This window comes from Oncorhynchus kisutch, linkage group LG18 (genome assembly GCF_002021735.2).
Source record: "Oncorhynchus kisutch isolate 150728-3 linkage group LG18, Okis_V2, whole genome shotgun sequence".
Taxonomy (NCBI): Eukaryota; Metazoa; Chordata; class Actinopteri; order Salmoniformes; family Salmonidae; genus Oncorhynchus; species Oncorhynchus kisutch.
In genome coordinates, this window is record NC_034191.2 from 76124516 (window position 1) to 76146455 (window position 21940).

The following is a 21940-nucleotide window of genomic DNA, read 5'->3' on the forward strand; positions in this document are numbered from 1 at the left end:
GTCAAAGGTGCTCCTGAAGAGGTCTAAGGAGGGAAACTCTCTGGTGATGACAACCACTTATATAGTATTATCACCTCATAGACAACTTGTAGACAGCTTCACACTAATGCACTGACAGCCATCTTGACCTTTAACAGCATGTTACTACAAATCTAAGACCTTATTATGTCCCTTGGGTCAGCACCTTACATACTACTCTACACAGACGTTTCTAACTTGATTAGTCAGCACCTTACATACTACTCTACAGAGACGTTTCTAACCTGATTAGCCAACACCTTACACAAGTTATTTAAAACATTTTTACATTTTGAGTCCCCCTTGTTAAAACTAGCATGAGTTTCTTGAAAGTGACATGTACATCTTGAATAAATGAAGGATACAAAGTATATTGAAAGCAGGTGCTTCCACATAGGTGTGTTTCCTAAGTTAGTTCAGCAATTAAAACCTTATCATGCTTAGGGTCATGTATAAAAATGCCCAGTTGCCCATTTTTTTTGACTACCATGGCTAGAAGAAAACATGTCAGTGACTTTGAAAGAGGGGTCTCAAAGGAGCATAGGGGGTTTAAAGGTTGTGTGTGTCTCAGTCACCAGATCTCAGCCCAACTGAACACTTATGTGAGATTCTGGAGCAGCGCCTGAGACAGAGTTTATCACTACCGTCAACTAAACACCAAATGATGTAATTTGTCCTGGAAGAAATGGTGTCGTATCCCTCCAATAGTGTTCCAGAGACTTGTAGAATCTATGTTCTGGCAGGTTGTTGTGGCCCAACGCTCCTATTAGGACACTTTATGTTGGCCTTTCCTTTATTTAGGCAGTTTAGATTTGATCAGACGCTCTCATCCAGAACGACTTACAGTAGTGAGTTCATACATTTTCATACTTTGCTCCATTTGTGACTTAAATTAATTGAATTATGGGCTCTTCATAAACTGTACACCCAAAGAACAATTTCACAGGGTTATTTTTGTCATCAAGGACAAAGGGAAAGAAACTATGTCACGTCAACAAGATGAGGTCTAGTTTAATAATTCAGTAGCTGTTACAATGCATAGAAGAGTGACCTTGTCTTGGTGAACAAAAGACAGCTGCACTTGTCATAAGAACCCTATTGTGAGTTTACGCACTGCAACAACACTTTCTTATGTCACCCCCAAGTGTTCACAATGAGCAAAGTATAACGGGGTATTTCAAAAACAAAAAATGGACATACATTACTTATGGTTTCAACGTTTCAAACTGTTTTTGGAACTAACTTACTTTGTGTCAGTGCACGTTAAAATATATAATTTGATTAATTCCCATTGGTCAAATATACATGCTTGTCATTTTTAGATGACTACAGTGCCTGAGACTGCCCTATGATGAAGTGGGCTTTCAATGCAGCCAATTTCTCCCCTCCTCTGTCCACCCTGGAATAGCCTGTTGTTAGAACGAGCCTGATAGGTCAAAAGAGGTATACACCTCTAGCCCCAAATACAGATCTTTTGAAATAATCAGTCTAATTCATGTCCTGACATGGCCCATCTCCATATAGGGCTGAGCAACACTCTTTATATAGAGTGATGGAGACCAGGGGAGACAGACCAGGGGAGACACAAGGCACTGGACATCCTGAAGGTAAGCATATAGAGGCAGTCTGCTGAGGAGGGCAAAGATAATCATCACAGGACCAAACAATTGTCATTACCACATTTAAACTGGCAAGTTGATTGATATTGGTCTTTATATTTGTCTATTTCATTCTCAGTAGAGATCCTTTCCAACGTATCCAGGGTGTAACCAACAACAGGTAAGAATCATAATTCTCTAAAGTAGGGGTTCTACTACATGCCTCCTAGTGGTTTAATGTGTTTCATGAAAACTATTGACAGTTTTCCAAATTCTTATTCTAATGCCATTTTTTATTTTGGTCTGTACTCATCAATCTAGTCAACTTGTATATGATGCATAATACGTCTTTCCGTATAGTAATGACATGTAGTCAGTGTCATCACTAACACAAGCTGTAGATTTGAGCGACAGTGGACCTAGCTACTTTTGGTCGGCTGTGAACCTCACATGTTTTGGTTTATTTTCAATGTGCTATTGGTTTGCTGACCTTCATATGGTTCAGACAGTCGTATCAATCTAGGGTTCTAAATCAGGTAGCCTACTGGTGTTCTGACACGACACCATTTTTTAAAGCTATTATTTAAAAGTTCTATTGGTCTGCCATGCTACAGAATACTACTCACATAAACAGTATATACATACAGTGATACTAATATTTCAATTGATTTAGGACTTTAAAATAATAATAATTTAAGTATTAAGGCTAATTTACAAGTATAGTGTAGAGAATCATTGTCCCATCTAAAACGAGGTGAAATAACTTTTACATAACCCAAAATATTGATATATTCAGCTTTTTGAAGCTGTAGAAAACTGAAAGTAAAATACACAAAAACAAAACTTAAGAACGGGAAGCATAGAAATAGTGCATATAGAACAGATATACCGCTTCCTAGCCTTGCTTTCAATGATCATGACATATCTATAACACATTTTTCTATGTTAATTTGGTTGAGTCGCCCACAAAGTGACATATTGCAGCTTTGAGTTTGAGAACAGTTTGTTATGAGAATCCTAGCATACAACACACCTTGGCAACAGTGAGAAGACAGCCACATGTAAATCTATAGTTTAGTAAATGTAACCTAATAATATATACACAAATACATACATATCTACAACAAATACATTATATTATTTCAACTCAAACCTGGTACTGTGTGTAATATATACATATGTATGTGTCCAATGCTCTTTTCCTGCCTGCACAGATTTAAGAATGGGGGACGCGTTGATGGCAGAGTTTGGGGGCGCAGCTTCCTATCTGCGTAAGTCAGACAAGGAGCGTATGGAATGCCAGACTAGACCCTTTGACATAAAGAGAGAGTGCTATGTGCCAGACCCTGAGGTTGAGTACGTCAAGGCCACAATCACCAGCAGAGATGGGGCTAAAGTCACCGTTGATACTGAGTTTGGAAAGGTAAATATTTTGGTTAAAAGCATTTCTGAAAATATATGACCTGGAGAAAATCACACGATAATACATTTTCTGCTAGGATAACTCTATGACTGATGAACAGTTAGTTATAAACTGAATTGAGTTATGCGCTTTACTGTGGACTATAAACATTCTTCTCACAAGAGATAACAAGGAGCAGAATCCTGACTTGAGATCTTTAACCTTTATGCAAATCAGGCATTACATGTAAATGGTTGATTTGTGAAAATTCAACATTGTGTGCAATCTCAAGATAGGATTTGTCTCAAAAGTGAATACCTCTTCACCTTGAAAATGAAACAAAATCATTTAATTTGCCCATCTTTCAGACTGTTACTGTGAAGGAGGATGACGTTCACCCCCAGAACCCGCCAAAGTTTGATAAAATTGAGGACATGGCGATGTTCACCTTCCTGCACGAGCCTGCTGTGCTGTTTAACCTCAAAGAGCGTTACGCAGCCTGGATGATCTACGTAAGTCAAGCCTGACTGCTAATATCTCCATTAAATCAAACATTCATTCAAATGAATGAAACTAAATCTGCATCTCCCTCGTCTTCCACAGACCTACTCAGGGCTGTTCTGTGTCACTGTCAACCCCTACAAGTGGCTGCCAGTGTACGATCAGTCTGTTGTCAATGCATACAGAGGCAAGAAGAGGACAGAAGCTCCTCCTCACATCTTCTCCATCTCTGACAATGCCTACCAGTACATGTTGTCAGGTAAAATATCACTTTTCCTTTTCATCTACATTGGCATATCAAATACTTTTTGTATAATGACACATTTACTGATACTTCTCTTTCAACAGACAGGGAAAACCAGTCTGTTCTTATCACGTAAGTACATCAACCAAAGGTTATATTGATTTGAGGCTATTTAAGATTAAGATAAATTCTGAAACATCAACATTTGTATTTTCAATCCCAGTGGAGAATCCGGTGCTGGAAAGACTGTGAACACCAAGAGGGTCATCCAGTATTTTGCCAGCATTGCTGCTGTCGGCGGAAAGAAAAGCGCTGCAGAAGAAAAAAAGGTAAACAGAATGCAAATATTCATCATTATCAATCCCAAATGAAACATTCTTCATGGCTGGATGTGCATATGTTGACTAAATCCATTTTTATTAATGTAGTATTGGTGTTCATTGCAGCAGTTTCACATTGTATGGATGTTGGTTTCTAGGGGACACTGGAGGATCAAATCATCCAGGCCAATCCTGCCCTGGAGGCTTTTGGTAATGCCAAGACCATCAGGAATGACAACTCCTCTCGATTCGTAAGTTTGTTCTTTGTTTGCAGTCAAAAGACCATTAAAATCTTATCCGTTATCTTCTCGATTTGAATTTTATAAGGATAATAATTTTATTAGGATCCCCATTAGTTGATGTCATGACGTCAGCCAATCTTCCTCGGGTCCATCAGCTAATCTTCCCTTTGGGACTGTATGTGTGCAACAGACCTGGGTTTAAATACTATTTGTTGTTTCTTTCAAATACTTAGTGTTTGATCGAGCCTGCCTAGAGTGTGAAAGGTGTGATTTAAACTTTTGAGACTATTCCATCAGTTCCACTACACCACGCAAGCTCAATCAAGCACACCTATTCAAAAAGAAAACAACTACTACTACTTGAACCCAGATCTGGTGTGCTCATTCATTTCTGCTTTTGACAATAACTTTCAGGGTAAATTCATCCGAATTCATTTTGGAGTCACTGGGAAGCTTTCGTCTGCTGACATTGAGACTTGTGAGTACAATAGTATATTTGCTCAGAATTGAAGGTCTCTTTGACAGGAAACACATTAATACCAAAAGCACTTTTCAATACTGATCAGATCTTCTGGAGAAGTCACGTGTAACTTTCCAGCTCAAGGCTGAGAGAGATTATCACATCTTCTACCAGATCCTGTCCCAAAAGAAACCAGAACTGCTGGGTGAGTATTAAATCATCAAACACTACTGAGCAGGCTTAAGGTCTAATTCTGAATTCAACTGAGAACTACTGATTACAGTGGGGTACAGATTTATTGGATCCCATGATAAAGATGAGCAAAACAAATACTGTAATACAAATACTTAGCTACATTTTATTTTATTATATACATTTTATACTAATTCAATTGCTCAGAGAAAGAGATTTTGTTTAACAAAATCCTTGTGAGGACAACGACACTGAGCGTTTTTCTAAAATGACATTGGATAACACTTTGGAAGGGATCTTAGACCAGCGGTTCCCAAACTGTTGGGTGCACCCTGGTCGGTAGGGGGGGGCCCTTACACTATATTATGTTATGGCCTATACCACAGCCTGAACACAAATCAAACTGTGCTGTTCGATTATTTTCAGAGATGCTACTCATCACCAGCAATCCCTATGACTACGCCTTCATCTCCCAAGGAGAGATTGCTGTAACTTCCATTAATGATGCAGATGAGCTAATGGCTACTGATGTGAGTAAAATATGTTCATGAACACTGTATGTGCTTGGAAGTAAGCATTTCACAGCAAGGTCTACACCTGTTGTATTCAGGGCATGTGAACAAATAAAATGTGATTTGATTTAGATTTCTTCCACTTATATCCAACTCTCTTTCCAATACAAAACAATGGCTTTTATTTGGAAACTAGGATGCCTTTAATGTGCTTGGATTCTCCCAAGAAGAGATTAATGGCATTTATAAGCTGACTGGGGCCATCATGCACTACGGCAACCTGAAGTTCAAGAATAAACAGCGGGAGGAGCAAGCAGAGGCAGATGGCACTGAGGGTGAGCACTGATTAAAAACCTCTCACTTTAACATAAAGTCATATCTGAAAAACCTGACGCTCAGAATGCCTCCTCCAACCATAAAACATTGCCTTTCCAGATATTGACAAAGCTGCATATCTGATGGGCCTGAACTCTGCTGACCTGGTCAAGGGGCTGTGTCACCCAAGGGTCAAAGTAGGAAATGAGTGGGTCACCAAAGGTCAGAGTGTCGACCAGGTGAGTCTCAAAAAAGTTGTACATTTCCAGGAGATAATAATTTTGAGCATAACACTTCTGTCTAGAGTTGCTAATATGTTCATGCCTGTGATTCCTCATTGACGATGCCTTTTAGTCCAAGGCCTGATCTGTGTCTGGGAAACTGTCCCTAGGCGTTTATGTGGAGTCTATGTTTTGGTAAATTATTTTCTCAATATTTTGAAGGTTTACTACTCCATTGGTGCACTGGCAAAGAAAATTTACGAGAACATGTTCCTCTGGATGGTGATAAGAATCAACCTTACACTGGACACAAAGAACGCTCGCCAGCACTACATTGGTGTGCTGGACATTGCTGGCTTTGAGATCTTTGATGTGAGTGTTTGATGTACATTTTATATAGGACACGTCAAAAAACGATTAATCTAAAACATTACAGCTGACAAAATAAAGTAATTGTAAACTTCAATTTCAGTTCAACACCTTTGAGCAGCTGTGCATCAACTTCACTAATGAGAAGCTGCAACAGTTCTTCAACCACCACATGTTTGTGCTGGAGCAGGAAGAATATAAGAAAGAGGGCATCGTCTGGGAGTTCATTGACTTCGGCATGGACTTGGCTGCCTGCATTGACCTCATTGAAAGGGTTGGTGTCTTCAGTTTCGCAGTAGTTTAATTTATATGATTGAATCTTTAGGATTTCAAACATTACAAGGGCAATCTTCATAAATGTGCTTCAACAACAAATTATTCTCATATTTATGCTTTTGCCTTAGTATTAATTTATTTGAATTCATTTTCCCCTTTCAGCCCATGGGTATCATGTCCATCCTTGAAGAGGAGTGCATGTTCCCCAAGGCCAGTGATTCTACATTCAAAGCTAAGCTGTATGAGAACCATCTGGGCAAAAATGCATGCTTCCAGAAGCCTAGGATTATTAAGGGTAGACCAGAGGCACATTTCTCCCTGGTTCACTATGCTGGCATTGTTGACTACAACATTGGTAACTGGCTGGTGAAGAACAAGGACCCGCTGAATGAGACTGTGGTCGGCCTGTTCCAGAAGTCAAGTCTTAAGTTCCTGGCCAACCTCTTTGTGAGCTATGCTGGTGCAGAAGGAGGTACTATGTGTTTTTAATCGGCAAAGACTACAAACCATAGAAATAAATACAAATGTACATGACAATAGTATATTTAATTGATGTCATTATCATACAGCACCTGAAGAAAAAGCGGCTGGAGGAAAGAAGAAGAAAGGCTCTTCCTTCCAGACTGTGTCTGCATTGCACAGGGTAAATCTGACTTTAAATCAATATACTTCTGATGTTTTCAAATGGCAGAAAATAACAAATGTATTATATTTGTGCTAAATTTGACATGTCAGTTTGTTGTGGATTGGCATGTTAGCATTAAATGCCGTTATGACTCGTGAGGTACTGGGAGTCATTTATGGAAAAATTCTACATTTGTCATACTTACAGGAGAACTTGGGTAAACTCATGACCAACTTGAGGTCTACTCACCCCCACTTTGTGCGTTGCCTCATCCCCAACGAGACCAAGACTCCTGGGGCCATGGAGAATCCTCTGGTCATGCACCAGCTGCGCTGTAACGGTGTGCTGGAAGGCATCAGGATTTGCAGAAAGGGCTTCCCCAACAGGATCCTGTATGCTGACTTCAAACAAAGGTACAAACCATTATGCATTTCCTGTCCAAAATAAATTCAACTGTTTACCTATTTAGGTGTTCCATTTTTGAAGATAATTACTTTCTGATTTAAATTCAGATACCGCATCCTGAATCCAAATGCTATCCCTGAGGGTCAGTTCATTGACAACATGAAGGCAGCAGAAAAACTGCTAGGCTCTCTGGACATTGACCACACCCAGTACAGATTAGGACACACTAAGGTACGTTCCCTAAATAGATGAAAAGCAATTAGACCTGTTGGACCAGCAGCAATTACGGGGTCCAAGCAGTATATTACCACTAGGTTTACCTGATAAATGCCTGTTGAAATAACTGATGATATACCACTGAGCATGCTTTCTACATATCATCTGTCTCTAGGGTAAATGGATCAAGTCAAGAAATGCAAATATTTACCATGTAGTAGATCCATATCTGGCTATATATAAGATATCAAAAGCATTGTGGCCATACTGTTTGAGATAGACTTTCTGTACATGTTTTTAAAAAACGTGCACATTTTTGTTCACTCTCGGTCATGCTGGGACAGAAGTTGTAAAATCAATTGCACATTACAAGGCCAACTTGTCGTCAATTTGTGCCATTTTCACAGAGGCAAGAAATTAGCCGTCTAAACATGACTACTACGTTTTGTAAATCTGGGAGATACCACATTCAAGTTATTTATGGTCAACTGGCAGAAAAATACAATCGTACAAATACAAGACAATCCATGCACCAAAGTAAGGCCTTGGTTTATCATTAGGTGTTCTTCAAGGCTGGTCTCCTGGGTACCCTTGAGGAGATGAGAGATGACCGTCTCGCTCTTATCATCACTGGAATGCAGGCCCGATCACGTGGTCTACTTGCCAGAATTGAGTTCCAGAAAATTGTTGACCGCAGGTTGGAATAAGAGTAGATATAACTTCTGCAGACAATATGGTGGAGGTGGAAAAGGGTGTATAAAAAGCTACTTCTGTTCCATTTCACAGGGACGCCTTGCTTGTGATCCAATGGAACATTCGTGCCTTCATGGGTGTCAAGAATTGGCCCTGGATGAAGATGTTCTTTAAGATTAAACCTCTGCTGAAGTCAGCAGAGACTGAGAAGGAGATGGCGAACATGAAGGAAGAATTCCTGAAGCTTAAAGAGGCTTATGCTAAAAGTGAAGCCCGTAGAAAGGAGCTGGAAGAGAAGATGGTCTCCCTTATCCAAGAGAAGAATGACCTGCAGATCGCTGTCCAAACTGTGAGTAACTTTAACTGAACTACCGTTACATTGCTGCACTCAAATCCTTTGTCAAAATTGCCTTAGCTAACTAGAGAAATGTAAAAACAGAGAAAGAGGAGACATGATTTGCTAAATAGGTATGTACAATCAGCGGAGCATTTGTAGTCTCCAAATATTTTGCCACCAAACAGACTTCTGAGCTTTGGAGAATTTGATTAACTTACAATATATTGACACATTGACAGTCAGAAGACACTATTGGTGATGCTGAAGAGAGATGCGAGGGTCTGATCAAGAGCAAAATCCAGCTTGAGGCCAAATCCAAAGAGCTGACAGAAAGACTGGAGGATGAGGAGGAGATGAATTCAGAGCTGACTGCTAAGAAGAGGAAGCTGGAAGATGAGTGCTCAGAACTCAAGAAGGACATTGATGATCTGGAGCTCACTCTGGCTAAAGTGGAGAAGGAAAAGCATGCCACAGAGAACAAGGTAAAAGTTGTTCTTCATTATTGTATTGTTAAAACTCCAATTGATTGTTTTGGATGAAAACGTAATGACATTGTTTCCTTAGGTTAAAAACCTGACTGAAGAGATGGCAGCTCTGGATGAAATCATTGCCAAGCTGACCAAGGAGAAGAAGGCTCTGCAGGAGGCTCATCAGCAAACGTTGGATGACCTGCAGAGTGAGGAGGACAAGGTCAACACGCTGACCAAGGCCAAAGCCAAACTGGAACAGCAAGTTGATGATGTGAGTCCAAATAGGAAATAAAAAATTACAACAAATTAAGTAATATCCTAAAATAGCCTACAGCACAATATTGTTTAATATATCCTTTATCAGCTTGAAGGGTCTCTGGAGCAAGAGAAGAAGGTCAGGATGGACCTTGAGAGAGCCAAAAGAAAGCTGGAAGGAGACTTGAAGTTGACCCAGGAGAGCCTAATGGACCTGGAGAACGACAAGCAGCAACTGGAGGAGAGAATGAAGAAGTAAGATCACAACCCACAAAATCTAATGAATAATTCCTTTACAGAAAGCTCTAAAATGTGTGCTTTACTTATCAGGAAGGATTTTGAGACGAGCCAACTCAACAGCAAGATTGAGGATGAGCAGGCCATGAGTGCCCAACTTCAGAAGAAACTGAAGGAGCTGCAGGTATTTTAATAGTATTGTTGAAAAGGTCATCATTGTGTTACACTTGTTTATGTTCTGTTCTTACCAAAACATTTCAATTCCAACCATTTCAGGCCCGCATTGAAGAGCTGGAGGAAGAGCTTGAGGCTGAGAGAGCTGCCCGTGCCAAGGTGGAGAAACAGAGGGCAGACTTGTCCAGAGAGCTGGAAGAGATCAGTGAGAGGCTGGAGGAAGCAGGTGGAGCCACTGCTGCCCAGATTGAGATGAACAAGAAAAGGGAGTCTGAGTTTCAGAAGGTGCGCAGAGACCTTGAAGAGGCTACTCTGCAGCATGAGGCTACAGCTGCCACTCTGAGGAAGAAAAATGCTGACAGTGTGGCTGACCTGGGAGAGCAGATTGACAACCTTCAGAGAGTGAAGCAGAAGCTGGAGAAGGAGAAGAGTGAGCTCAGGCTGGAGTTGGACGATGTGGTCTCCAACATGGAGCAGATTGTCAAGTCTAAAGTATGTGGTATCACTAAGCAATCAAAACGTGTTATCTGCACATGCTTTTAAATGATGCAATCTAGTGACGGTGTTCTGTCATTCAAAAAACAAATCTGTTTTTAGACAAACTTGGAGAAAATGTGCCGCACTCTCGAGGACCAGATGAGTGAATACAGGACGAAAGCTGAGGAAGGACAGCGATCCATCAATGATTTCACCATGCAGAAAGCAAAGCTTCAAACTGAGAATGGTATATTAACACAAAATATGAACATTCACATAAACAGCAACAACAAATAACCAAATAAGTAATATAATTTGAAATAATTAGAATTGCATTAAAACAGGTGAACTTGCCAGACAGCTGGAGGAGAAGGACTCTCTGGTCTCCCAACTGACCAGAGGTAAGCAGTCCAACGTTCAGCAGATTGAAGACCTCAAGAGACAACTGGAGGAGGAAGTCAAGGTATTTATACTAAAAATGCAGTGTCAATAATCAACTTCATTTAACCTCCGGCATAATTTGATTCTTTACAAAATGTCCTTACCAGGCAAAGAACGCACTTGCCCATGCAGTGCAGTCTGCTCGCCATGACTCAGATCTGCTGAGGGAGCAGTATGAGGAGGAGCAGGAGGCCAAGTCTGAGCTGCAGCGTGGCATGTCCAAGGCTAATGCTGAAGTGGCTCAGTGGAGAACCAAGTATGAAACTGATGCCATCCAGAAGACCGAGGAGCTTGAAGATGCAAAGTAAGGACGCTTAATTTAAATTATTATACAAAAGTATTGTAACCAATAGAATGTTATATATATGGGGGATACAGATTCAGGAATGGCTGAAGGATTGCAACATTTACCTGGTTAACTCTGCAAATAGCACTACTGGGTCATCTGAAAAGTCATAGTCAACCGATCAATAAAATAATAACACACTTAGCAAAAATTGTTATTTTTAATTTACAATCTGTAGAAACTAAGAGAATAGAAAGAAAGGTTCAGAACCTTTGTGAAACTTCACAACTGTATGGTGTTCAGAGATAGATGGGTGGGGTTGAGGGTAGCTGAAAGATGGGACTGAAAACAAACAAAAGATAACTAATGTAAAATATACTGTGTCTGTAAAATGTATATAGTATGTATAAGATGGAAGTAGGAGCCTAAGTGTTGTTGTTGTCGTCCATTAGTTTACTCCAATTAGGGGAGGGATGGTAGGGTTGGGGGAAAATAATAAACTAACACATATTTAAAAAATATATACATTTAATAATATATCTTAAAAAATATATATTTATGGGCGATTGGAAAGTATGCAGACAATTACATTGATAGAAGCCACAATCTATTTGCAATATTGAAGCTTACAAAAAAAGCAAGGTTTCTGTCTTACATTTAAGGCTATTCAACATGAATTAGTGACACACACAAGTACATGAGGAATGATACATAGATTACATGATATAGGACCATTAAATATCAGACAGAAAAAAGGCAGATGTCTTAAATGTTTCTCATCTATGTTAATCCAGGAAGAAGCTGGCTCAGCGTCTGCAGGATGCAGAGGAGGCTGTGGAAGCTGTTAATGCTAAATGCTCCTCCCTGGAGAAGACTAAACACAGACTCCAGAATGAGATTGAAGATCTCATGGTGGATGTGGAGAGATCCAATGCATCTGCTGCCGCTCTGGACAAAAAGCAAAGGAACTTCGACAAGGTAGAAAATTAATTGTAGACAAGTCCAATTAGCCTTCCTATTAGTCTTCATTACCACTGTGATTATTATTTAACCCTGCTGGTCATCTATGAACATTTGAACATCTTGGCAATGTTCTGTTATAATCTCCACCCGGCACAGCCAGAAGAGGACTGGCCACCCCTCATAGCCTGGTTCCTCTCTAGGTTTCTTCCTATGTTCTGGCCTTTCTAGGGAGTTTTTCCTAGCCACCCTGCTTCTACACCTGCATTGCTTGCTGTTTGGGGTTTTAGGCTGGGTGTCTGTACAGCACTTTGTGACATCAGCTGATGTAAGAAGGGCTTTATAAATACATTTGATTGATTATAGTACATAATAGGGACAGCATGTAGACTAGTGGTTAGAGAAGCAGGCCTTGAATCCCAGCTCAGATGAGAAAATCTGGCGTTGAATTTGCCGACAACCAGAAGGTTGCTGTCATCATCCTACATACCCTTGAGCAAGGCACTTCACCCCTATAATTGCTCCAGGGGAGTTGCACTGCGGCTGACCCATTGCATTCTGCCCGTGTTTTCTCGGGGGCTTAGGTTGTGAGCATCGTTCTTCTGTAAGTTAATGGACAATAAAGTACGGTACATCTTATCCTAATCATATACTGTATTGAAACCACTTACGTGTCCAGGTCCTGGCTGAGTGGAAGCAGAAGTTTGAAGAATCTCAGACTGAGCTAGAGAGCTCCCAGAAAGAGGCCAGATCTCTCAGCACTGAACTCTTCAAACTCAAGAACTCTTATGAGGAATCTCTGGATCATCTAGAGACAATGAAGAGAGAGAACAAGAACCTTCAAGGTCAGAGAATGTGCATTATTGCCTATATAACTTAGTTAATTAAAGATTGATAGGTTATAGAGATCACAAAAATATTGTAGTTATTAGGCTTGGGTGTTTTTTCATATGTATCGTATACCGGGGTATTTTGAAATACAGATGGTATGATTTTCAATACTGTAAATTTAACTATCTAAGATGTGCCAAATAAATATGAACCAACGGTAATACCGTATACCCCGGTATGAACATCTGGATACAGCCCAACCCTACTAGTTGTCACAAAAAGATTCTGATGTAAAATTATATTTTTCCACAGAGGAAATTTCTGACCTGACTGAGCAACTTGGTGAGGGAGGAAAGAGCATCCATGAGCTGGAGAAGATCCGTAAACAGCTGGAGCAGGAGAAGGCTGAGATACAGTCTGCTTTAGAGGAAGCTGAGGTAAGAAAACATTTACAGATAGTGAAAGTTCCAGAATTGAATTGTAAAATCTTCTAAACTATGGGTGGCTGTGTTCTCATAGGGCTCCCTAGAGCATGAGGAGGGCAAGATCATGAGAGCACAGCTGGAGTTCAATCAGGTCAAAGCTGACATTGAACGGAAGCTAGTGGAGAAGGATGAGGAGATGGAGATGAATAAGAGGAACCAGCAGAGAGTGGTGGATACCCTGCAAAGCTCCCTGGAGTCAGAGACTCGCAGCAGGAATGAAGCTCTCAGGCTGAAGAAGAAGATGGAGGGAGATCTCAATGAGATGGAGATCCAGCTCAGCCAGGCCAACAGGCAGGCAGCAGAGGCCCAGAAGCAACTTAAGGGTCTTCATTCCCATCTGAAGGTAACACCTCCACACCATTGTGAATTAAAAACATTGCTTGTGCCTTCACAAAAAGCCAAACCACACTGTGAAACAAAATATAGTAAAATCCTAAATTCTCTCTACAGGATTCTCAAATGCAGCTGGATGATGCTCTTCGTGGCAATGATGATCTGAAGGAGAACATTGCTATTGTAGAGAGACGCAACAACCTGATGCAGGCTGAACTAGATGAGCTGAGAGCCATGGTGGAGCAGACTGAGAGAGGCCGCAAACTGGCTGAGCAGGAACTGCTGGATGTTAGTGAGAGAGTTCAGCTGCTGCACTCACAGGTAAGACGGTAATAGATAACAATTCGTGTTCTCCTTAAAATGTCTGCAATTTGAGATTCGCTGAGGTTATATTAAAATGAATTTGTCATATATATGTGTAGAACACCAGCCTGTTGAGCCAGAAGAAGAAGCTAGAGGGCGACACATCCCAGCTTCAGAATGAAGTGGAGGAGGCCGTGCAGGAGTGTAGAAATGCTGAGGAAAAGGCCAAAAAGGCCATTACTGATGCTGCCATGATGGCAGAGGAGCTGAAGAAGGAGCAGGACACCAGTTCTCATCTGGAGCGCATGAAAAAGAACATGGAGCAGACCATCAAGGACCTGCAGCACCGCCTGGATGAAGCTGAACAAATTGCCATGAAAGGTGGCAAGAAGCAGATCCAGAAGCTGGAGTCCAGAGTAAGTGTCTGAGGCCCAGCTACATAATCTTCTATTAATTCTAAATCATTTTTTCATATTTATAGTCATATTTCTAGCTTTAATATTAAAAGCAGTGGTAACTAACAACGTACATGGAATTAATGTGTTAACATTCATAATTTCTTTCTAGGTGAGGGAGCTAGAGAGTGAAGTGGAAATGGAGCAAAGGAGGAGCAGTGATTCTGTGAAAGGTGTCCGTAAATATGAGAGACGCATCAAGGAGCTCACCTACCAAGTACATCATATATTTTAATTTGACAGTGCATTATTAACATGCTAAGAATCAAATGCAAGACACACAAATGACCAATTTTTTCCTTTCTTTTTGGGGACAGACTGAGGAAGACCGTAAGAATTTGTCCCGTCTTCAGGACCTGGTGGACAAACTGCAGCTGAAGGTCAAATCCTACAAGAGAACTTCAGAGGAGGCTGTAAGTAGAAAATGTTCCATCATCCAACTAATACATCTGTAATTCTCAAATTGTTGTTTGCAAGAAACTTAACATTATTCACAGGATTTTTAACATTCATATTTAACATTATTCACAGGAGGAACAAGCCAATTCCAGTTTGGGCAAGTTCCGCAAGATTCAGCATGAACTGGATGAGGCAGAGGAGAGGGCTGATATTGCTGAGTCTCAGGTTAACAAGATGAGAGCCAAGAGTCGTGATTCCGGCTCCAAGGTCAGTGAAGTTGCTGTTTCAATGTACATAGTTGTAATGGTTATAATTAAGCAGATAACATTTGTAATGTATGGCAAAATCCTCAAACTTAAATAGCTGGGATCTGGGACTCTGGGAAGTCTGGGATCTGGGACTCTGTTTAATGGTCATTTCAATTCTCTATATTCACCCATTGATTCCTGAAGAAAATAATTATTTGTTAAATTGTTACTAAGTAACTATACCTGTTGAAGTTCCCAACTGTAAAATTTCAACCAGAGGTCACAGTATAAATGGCAGTATAAAACATTTTCTCATAATCAATCCATCTTCTCCATCACAGAAAGGAAAGGAGGAAGAGTGAGGTCAAGAGTTGTGATGTCGGCTCCCAGGTCAGTTCTTTCCATCAAAATAATTATATTGGTTTTCATTTGTCATGTATGACGATGGCCCCAAAATCAATATCTTTGTAATTATTTGATGTCCAATAACCATACAACTACCTATAAAGTGTTATTCTATTATATTCTATACATTTGAATAATATTTCCTGTCATGGGTTAAAAAATGTTTTTTCTAAAGCATAATATTTATTGGTTTAAGTGGTGACTTACTGTGATGGCAAGCATCGCATTTTTATTTACTTATAAATACTAGACATTTACTTAGATAAACACCAGACATCGTTGCTTCATTAATTATTTTTGTAAAATCTTTAATTTACTAGTAAACAGTTTGTGTAATGCATGATGTTTGTAGTGTACTCTGTAAACTCAAACAAGGTGCCCCATTGTTTAATTTATAGTTGATGACCCACAGAATATTCTAAGAATGTTTTTAGTGTTCACAATAGTTAATTCAATTTGAACCTTTATCCATCTTCTGTCACAGAAATGTCATGATGAAGAGTGAAGCTCTTGGATGGACCTTACTGAAAATCTCCTGACTGTAGTGCTTTAGTTTTCTATATTCTCCATGTAACATGAGCAGAATAAAGAATAAAGTCAATTTAAAATAGGCCTTCTGTGTTTTGCTTGTTTCTATTACAAACAGGAATTCTAGACATTTTATTAGCATGAAATCAACTGTTATTTAAAAACATTAAGTAAACACATTCTGGTTTTCACAGAATATACTGAGATTTAGGGGACCCCACAGAGAATCAGGAAAATAGACAAACATCTCTGGTGGTGCTCCTGGGCCAAATTGTGTCCCCTAAATCAGTGGCTTCCAACCAGGGGTACGAAGAACCCCTGGGGGTACTTAGCCTATCCACAGTGGGTACTTGGGAAGACTCATGAGACCATAGGCCTACTGGTCAAATGCAGGAGCGGGTACTTCAGTGGTATTCTGGCAGAGCAAAATTCAGTTTGTCGTACAGTAATCGAAACAGGTTGGGAACGGCCCTAAATGGACAGGTACATTGTTCAGAAAATACCTAATTAGACAGAAAGTAAAACTACTACCCACACCGATGAACAATGTATTTAGTTTGCCTAGGTCTCATGAGAATTTGATTAATATTAGATCATATTTGCATGTGACCCAACATTACATCCATGGAGTATCTTTATCTACTGACAAACAGGCGCTAGAGTTTTAGGCGTTTGTTGATTTTCTCTTGAAAGAAATCAGCAAAGCGACAATTATGTGGCAAGTGAATTTAAACAACATAAAATCATCAAAGATCAGTGGCTTAGCATCCTGTTGGCTACGTCCCCTGACACTTGTTCCCGTTCTCAAAAAATCTGTCACTCAAATTCACACTTCTACTCAATACAACACATTGAATTTAACTTCCCACTGTTCACTGTGTAATAGAATGCTGCATAGAATGGCTGATTTGCTCATATTTTCAAAGGCCTACCTGTGATCCAGGCTGAATCTCATCCGGCCGTGATTAGGAGTCCCATAGGGCGGCGCACAATTGGCCCAGCATCGTCTGGGTTTGGCCGGGGTAGGCCGTCATCGTAAATAAGAATTTGTCCTCATCTGACTTGCCTATTTAAATAAAGGTAAAAAAAACCGAATAAAAAAACATTTGGCTGGAGGAATGAATATATATGCATCATGATCTGCATGTCATTGTCAGTAAGGGAAAATTGCATGAAAGCTTACACACAACAATGACATTACTCAACTCCAAACTTTTAAAACATTAAGCAACAAACAGAATTTAAGGATCACAAGAAACAAATGTATATATTTATAATTCTTATTTAGTTTAGGCTTACATTAGGCCTGTAGTGCATTCGTAAAGTATTCAGACCCCTTGATCTTTTCCACATTTTGTTACGTTACAGCCTTATTCTAAAATGGATTCAATATTTTTTCCCCCTCAATCTACACACAATACCCCATAAAGACAGAGCAAAACCAGATTTCTATAAGTTTTTGCAATCGTATTAAAATATTACATTTACATAAGTATTCAGATCCTTTAGTTAGTACTTTGTTGAAGCACTTTTGGCAGCAATTACAGCCTCAAGTCTTCTTGGGCTACAAGCTTGGCACACCTGTATTTGGGGAGTTTCTCCAATTCTTCTCTGCAGATCCTCTTAAGCTCTGTCAGGTTGGATGGAGAGCGTCGCTGCAAAACTATTTTCAGGTCTCTCCAGAGATGGGTTCAAGTCCGGGCTCTGGCTGGGCCACTCAAGGACATCCCGAAGCCACTTCTGCGTTGTCTTGGCTGTGTGCTTAGGATCATTGTCCTGTTGGAAGGTGAACCTTCGCCCCGCTCCGGAGCAGGTTTTCATCAATGATCTCTGTGTACTTTGCTCCATTCATCTTTCCCTCAATCCTGACTAGTCTCCCAGTCCCTGCCGCTGAAAAACATCCCCAAAGCATGATTCTGCCACCACCATGCTTCACCTTTGGGATGGTGACACGTTTCCTCCAGACGTGACACTTGGCATTCAGGCCAAAGAGTTCAATTTTGGTTTCATCAGACCAGAGAATCTTGTTTCTCATGGTCTGAGAGTCCTTTAGGTGCCTTTTGACAAACTCCAAGCAGGCTGTCATGTACCTTTTACTGAAGAGTGGCTTCCGCCTGGCCATTCTACTATAAAGACCTGGTTGGTGGAGTGCTGCAGAGATGGTTGTCCTTCCGGAAGGTTCTCCATCTCCACAGAGGATCTCTGGAGCTCTGTCAGAGTGACAATCAGTTTCTTGGTCACCTCCCTGACCAAAACCCTTCTCCCCCGATTGCTCAGTTTGGCTGGGCGGCCAGCTCTAGGAAGAATTTTGGTGGTTCCAAACTTCTTCCATGTAAGAATGATGGAGGTCACTGTGTTATTGGGGACATTCAATGCTGCAGACATTTTTTTGTACCGTACCCCAGATCTGTGTCAGAGCTCTACGAACAATTACTTCGACCTCATGGCTTGGTTTTTGCTCTGACATGCACTGTCAACTGTGGGACCTTATATAGACAGGTGTGTGCCTTTCAAGTTGTAGAAACATCTCAAGGATGATCAATGGAAACAGGATGCACCTGAGCTCAATTTCGAGTTTCATAGCAAAGGGTCTGAATAATTATGTAAATAAGGCATTTCTGTTGTCTAAAATCCTTTTTTTGCATTGTCATTATGGGATATTGTGTGTAGATTAATGAGTAAAATAATGTATTTAATCTATTTGAGAATAAGACTGTAATGTATTTTTGGGGGGAAAAAGTAAAGGGGTCTTTCCAAATGCACTGTATATGAATCCTACCTTTGAAGCACATCTCATGACTAGCAGACACTTTTCCTTTCTTCCTGTGTCAACCAACAAGTTACCAGGTTGTAAGCTAGGTAACATGACTGAACAACGTTGTTTGTTATTAAGCACATAATTATCTACCCGGGATTAGTTTAAAACGGCCCGCAACATGGTTTGTGAAATGTTCATAAATGCGTGCAAATGCCGATAGATAAAAAACAAAACAATTAATCTCCGGTATTATGGGGCATATTTTTGTTGTATGGGCCATATTTTTTTTACCGTTTAGACTAGAAACAAGCCATCTTCTTTGCTGTAAAGCTGGAAGCGTGGCTGTTGTGAAGCAGTGCTCCATTGTCCTTCTCTGACACTCAGAGGCTGCACGACAGTGAACTTGCAAAGTCTACTCAGATTGGCCTGTGCTCTTGGTTAAAACAGGCGATGAAATTATACAATGTATCAACATTGCTTGCTTTGCACGCTGCTCCAATGTAACACATGTACAAATCTAACAGCAGAAGACTCAGCAGGGTCTGCATCCCCGCTGCTAAATGTAAAAAAATTTAACTGACGGAGGAATAAATGCGCACGAAGTGTGGAGAGAAGCAGGTGAGTGAGGGCTGGTAGGGAATGCGACCTGCGCATACAAGAGACCATCAAATAAAATGTTATTTGTCACATGCGCCGAATACAACAGGTGTGGCCCTAACAATGAAATACTTACTTAACCAATAAATAAAGAAATGCCCTTAACCAATAATGCAGTTTTGAGAAAAACATGTGCTAAGTAAAAAACAGATAAGTCAAAAAATAAGAAATAAAAGTAGCAAATAATTAAAGAGCATCTGTAAAATAACAATAGCGAGGCTATATACAGTGGTTACCGGTACAGAGTCAATGTGCGGGGGACTAGTGGCTATTGCTTAAATTCAACAGAATTTATAAACAAAACTGACTTTGTAAATATTTTATAAAAAGGCGCCAGGCATGTTCTTTAGATCGGTAGGGCTGAAAAATATGAAACGGTACTAAGGTATTCTGCAATGTTTGAAGTATCATGACGTTTTGGTACCGTGATATTACCGTGCTACCAGTATACACTGTAACACTAGTAGAGAGAAGCATGGAAGTAATGGAAAAAGGTACTTTAATAATTATGTCAGTCCATCCAAAGCAATCCGAATGAACCCCAACCAGAATTCAATAAAAATGTTAATGTCGGATACCATGTTTAGCGCCTTCTTTTTGAGCAAAAAAGGGAATAACACACATTATGTATTACTATCCATATTAACAGGCTAATACAGGATTTGTAAAGTTGACCCACCTCATGATAAGGATTTCAATAAGAATTCCGGTCCTCAGTGGAGCTGCACCTACAGGAATGGAATCAGATCAGACATATTCATTAAAGGAAAGGTGAGAGTGAGGCAGCAGGCCATCTTGCTCCTTCAATAAGGGAAGCACAGATGAATAAGGCCACACAAGCATGAAGTTACGGAGCGCTGCAACAGAGTGTGACTAGTGTGTGTGGTAAGGCAGATTGATTGGAAGACGAGTCTGGTCTGAACAGCTGGGGGCTGTTCCCAATTCCCAAGCCGCATACTATGGTTGCGTGAACACTTTAGACAGCACAATTAATGACTTAAGATATATTAAGACATTCTTACAGTAGGTTCAAACAAGGCAAGGGACCTCATTGAACCTTTATTTAAGCAGGGGTCCCATTGGTCCCATCTCTTTTTCGTACATTACAAGACGTACATTACAAGACCAAGTTGTTTTTGTTTTTAAACAACCACATTTACTCAGTGAAGAGGTCTTTTAGTGGTTAGAGCGTTGGGCCAGTCACCGAAAGGTTGCTGGATCGAATCCCCGAGCTGACAAGGTAAAAATCTGTCGTTCTGCCCCTGAACAAGGCAGTTAACGTGGATGTTCCCCACACCTCTCTGATTTAGAGGGGTTGGGTTAAATGCGGAAGACACATTTCAGTTGAAGGCATTTAGTTGTACAACTGACTAGGTATCCTCCTTTCCCTTTCTAAGGCTTCAACGACTTACTTTGGAGCAGTCCCTCCTTTTAGATGGTGCTAAAAGGTGGCAATGCAGCTATTGACCCCTGACCTAAAACTTAACTATTTGCTTGCTGTTGTAGCCTCCTGCCCTCAGGCAAAGCATCCGCATTCCCATCCTCAACTACGGTTCAATCACACGCACCAGCTGGTTCTCCAAGTGAATGCTTCTCAGAAATGTTTACTCTCTATGGCCTTGACAAGCATGCATTGGTTATAGTAAACTTGAAATAATGAATACATTCCCTCCATTCACCTTTAGTGATGCTTTCGTTCAAGGACGAACATTGCAGTAATTATTATTAGTAATGATCTTAAATTGCTTTATTTATCTCAGATATCAATGTACCTCAGAATCTGTCCATCTCAATCAGAGAAAAGCACTCAGCAACGTAATATTCCATTTTGTGAACACTAACCACGCTGAGCTTTGGTCCTCTCCTTCAACGGAAGAAAAGAGTTACATTAACTGTTACCTAGAAATGACTTGATATTGCGATATAAAAATGTCTGCATTGGACCTTTAAACTTATTATGCATGTCTATTAATTTAATATTCCTTCTTTATGTAGTATGCTCTAGTACATTCTAATTCAAATCTGGACTTCATAGCCAGATCCTCAACTTTAAAGAAAAAATATATATATATATTCTTCCCTTTAACTTGGGACATCAGGTGGGTGCAATTAATTATCAGGTACAACATAAAACAAGCAGACCTCCAGGGAAGGATGGATTTGAATACCCCTACTCTAATAGTTTAGTAGTATTATTCTACACTTTAATGTAGCAAGTATCACAGCTGTGTGCTGGAAAACCTTGGTATTGCATGGGTGAGGTTGAGCTGTGATGTTTATTTTAATTTCCTG

General features: G+C 40.2%; 1 protein-coding gene and 1 long non-coding RNA gene across 3 annotated transcripts; one reads left to right on the forward strand and one right to left on the reverse strand.

The window, feature by feature from the left end:
* Positions 1 to 1574: 1574 nt before the first annotated feature.
* Positions 1575 to 16290, forward strand: LOC109909622 (myosin-7). Of its 2 annotated transcripts, none has more exons than XM_031796837.1 (40): positions 1575 to 1625; positions 1756 to 1797; positions 2831 to 3039; positions 3387 to 3530; positions 3622 to 3778; positions 3868 to 3895; positions 3987 to 4092; positions 4242 to 4334; positions 4740 to 4803; positions 4892 to 4990; positions 5404 to 5507; positions 5686 to 5824; positions 5925 to 6043; positions 6248 to 6397; positions 6498 to 6668; positions 6833 to 7142; positions 7240 to 7313; positions 7503 to 7708; positions 7808 to 7931; positions 8477 to 8613; positions 8703 to 8958; positions 9186 to 9428; positions 9511 to 9687; positions 9781 to 9926; positions 10002 to 10092; positions 10185 to 10574; positions 10680 to 10806; positions 10904 to 11022; positions 11108 to 11304; positions 12081 to 12264; positions 12926 to 13091; positions 13390 to 13514; positions 13597 to 13905; positions 14013 to 14216; positions 14318 to 14614; positions 14766 to 14870; positions 14971 to 15066; positions 15185 to 15319; positions 15642 to 15690; positions 16190 to 16290. In XM_031796837.1, exons 3-39 carry the CDS (start codon positions 2839 to 2841, stop codon positions 15660 to 15662), a joined length of 5814 nt encoding a protein of 1937 aa, XP_031652697.1. In that variant the 5' UTR covers positions 1575 to 1625; positions 1756 to 1797; positions 2831 to 2838; the 3' UTR covers positions 15663 to 15690; positions 16190 to 16290. The 2 variants fall into 2 exon arrangements, with proteins under 2 accessions (XP_031652697.1, XP_031652698.1); XM_031796838.1 differs by having other exon boundaries at positions 1589 to 1625; positions 1759 to 1797.
* On the reverse strand, positions 14860 to 20529 carry LOC116354829 (uncharacterized). Its single transcript, XR_004204062.1, has 2 exons — positions 20328 to 20529; positions 14860 to 17299 (listed from the first exon to the last, which is right to left on the reverse strand). It is a non-coding gene; the product is annotated as an uncharacterized LOC116354829 (long non-coding RNA).
* Positions 20530 to 21940: the final 1411 nt, after the last annotated feature.

Excerpts from the sequence above, each read along its gene's own strand:
- LOC109909622 (XM_031796837.1), top strand. The coding sequence starts at position 2,839 with ATGGGGGACGCGTTGATGGCAGAGTTTGGGGGCGCAGCTTCCTATCTG. Across the intron at positions 4,991-5,403 it reads AAAGAAACCAGAACTGCTGG|AGATGCTACTCATCACCAGC; the intron begins GTGAGTATTAAA and ends GATTATTTTCAG. Across the intron at positions 5,508-5,685 it reads ATGAGCTAATGGCTACTGAT|GATGCCTTTAATGTGCTTGG; the intron begins GTGAGTAAAATA and ends TTTGGAAACTAG.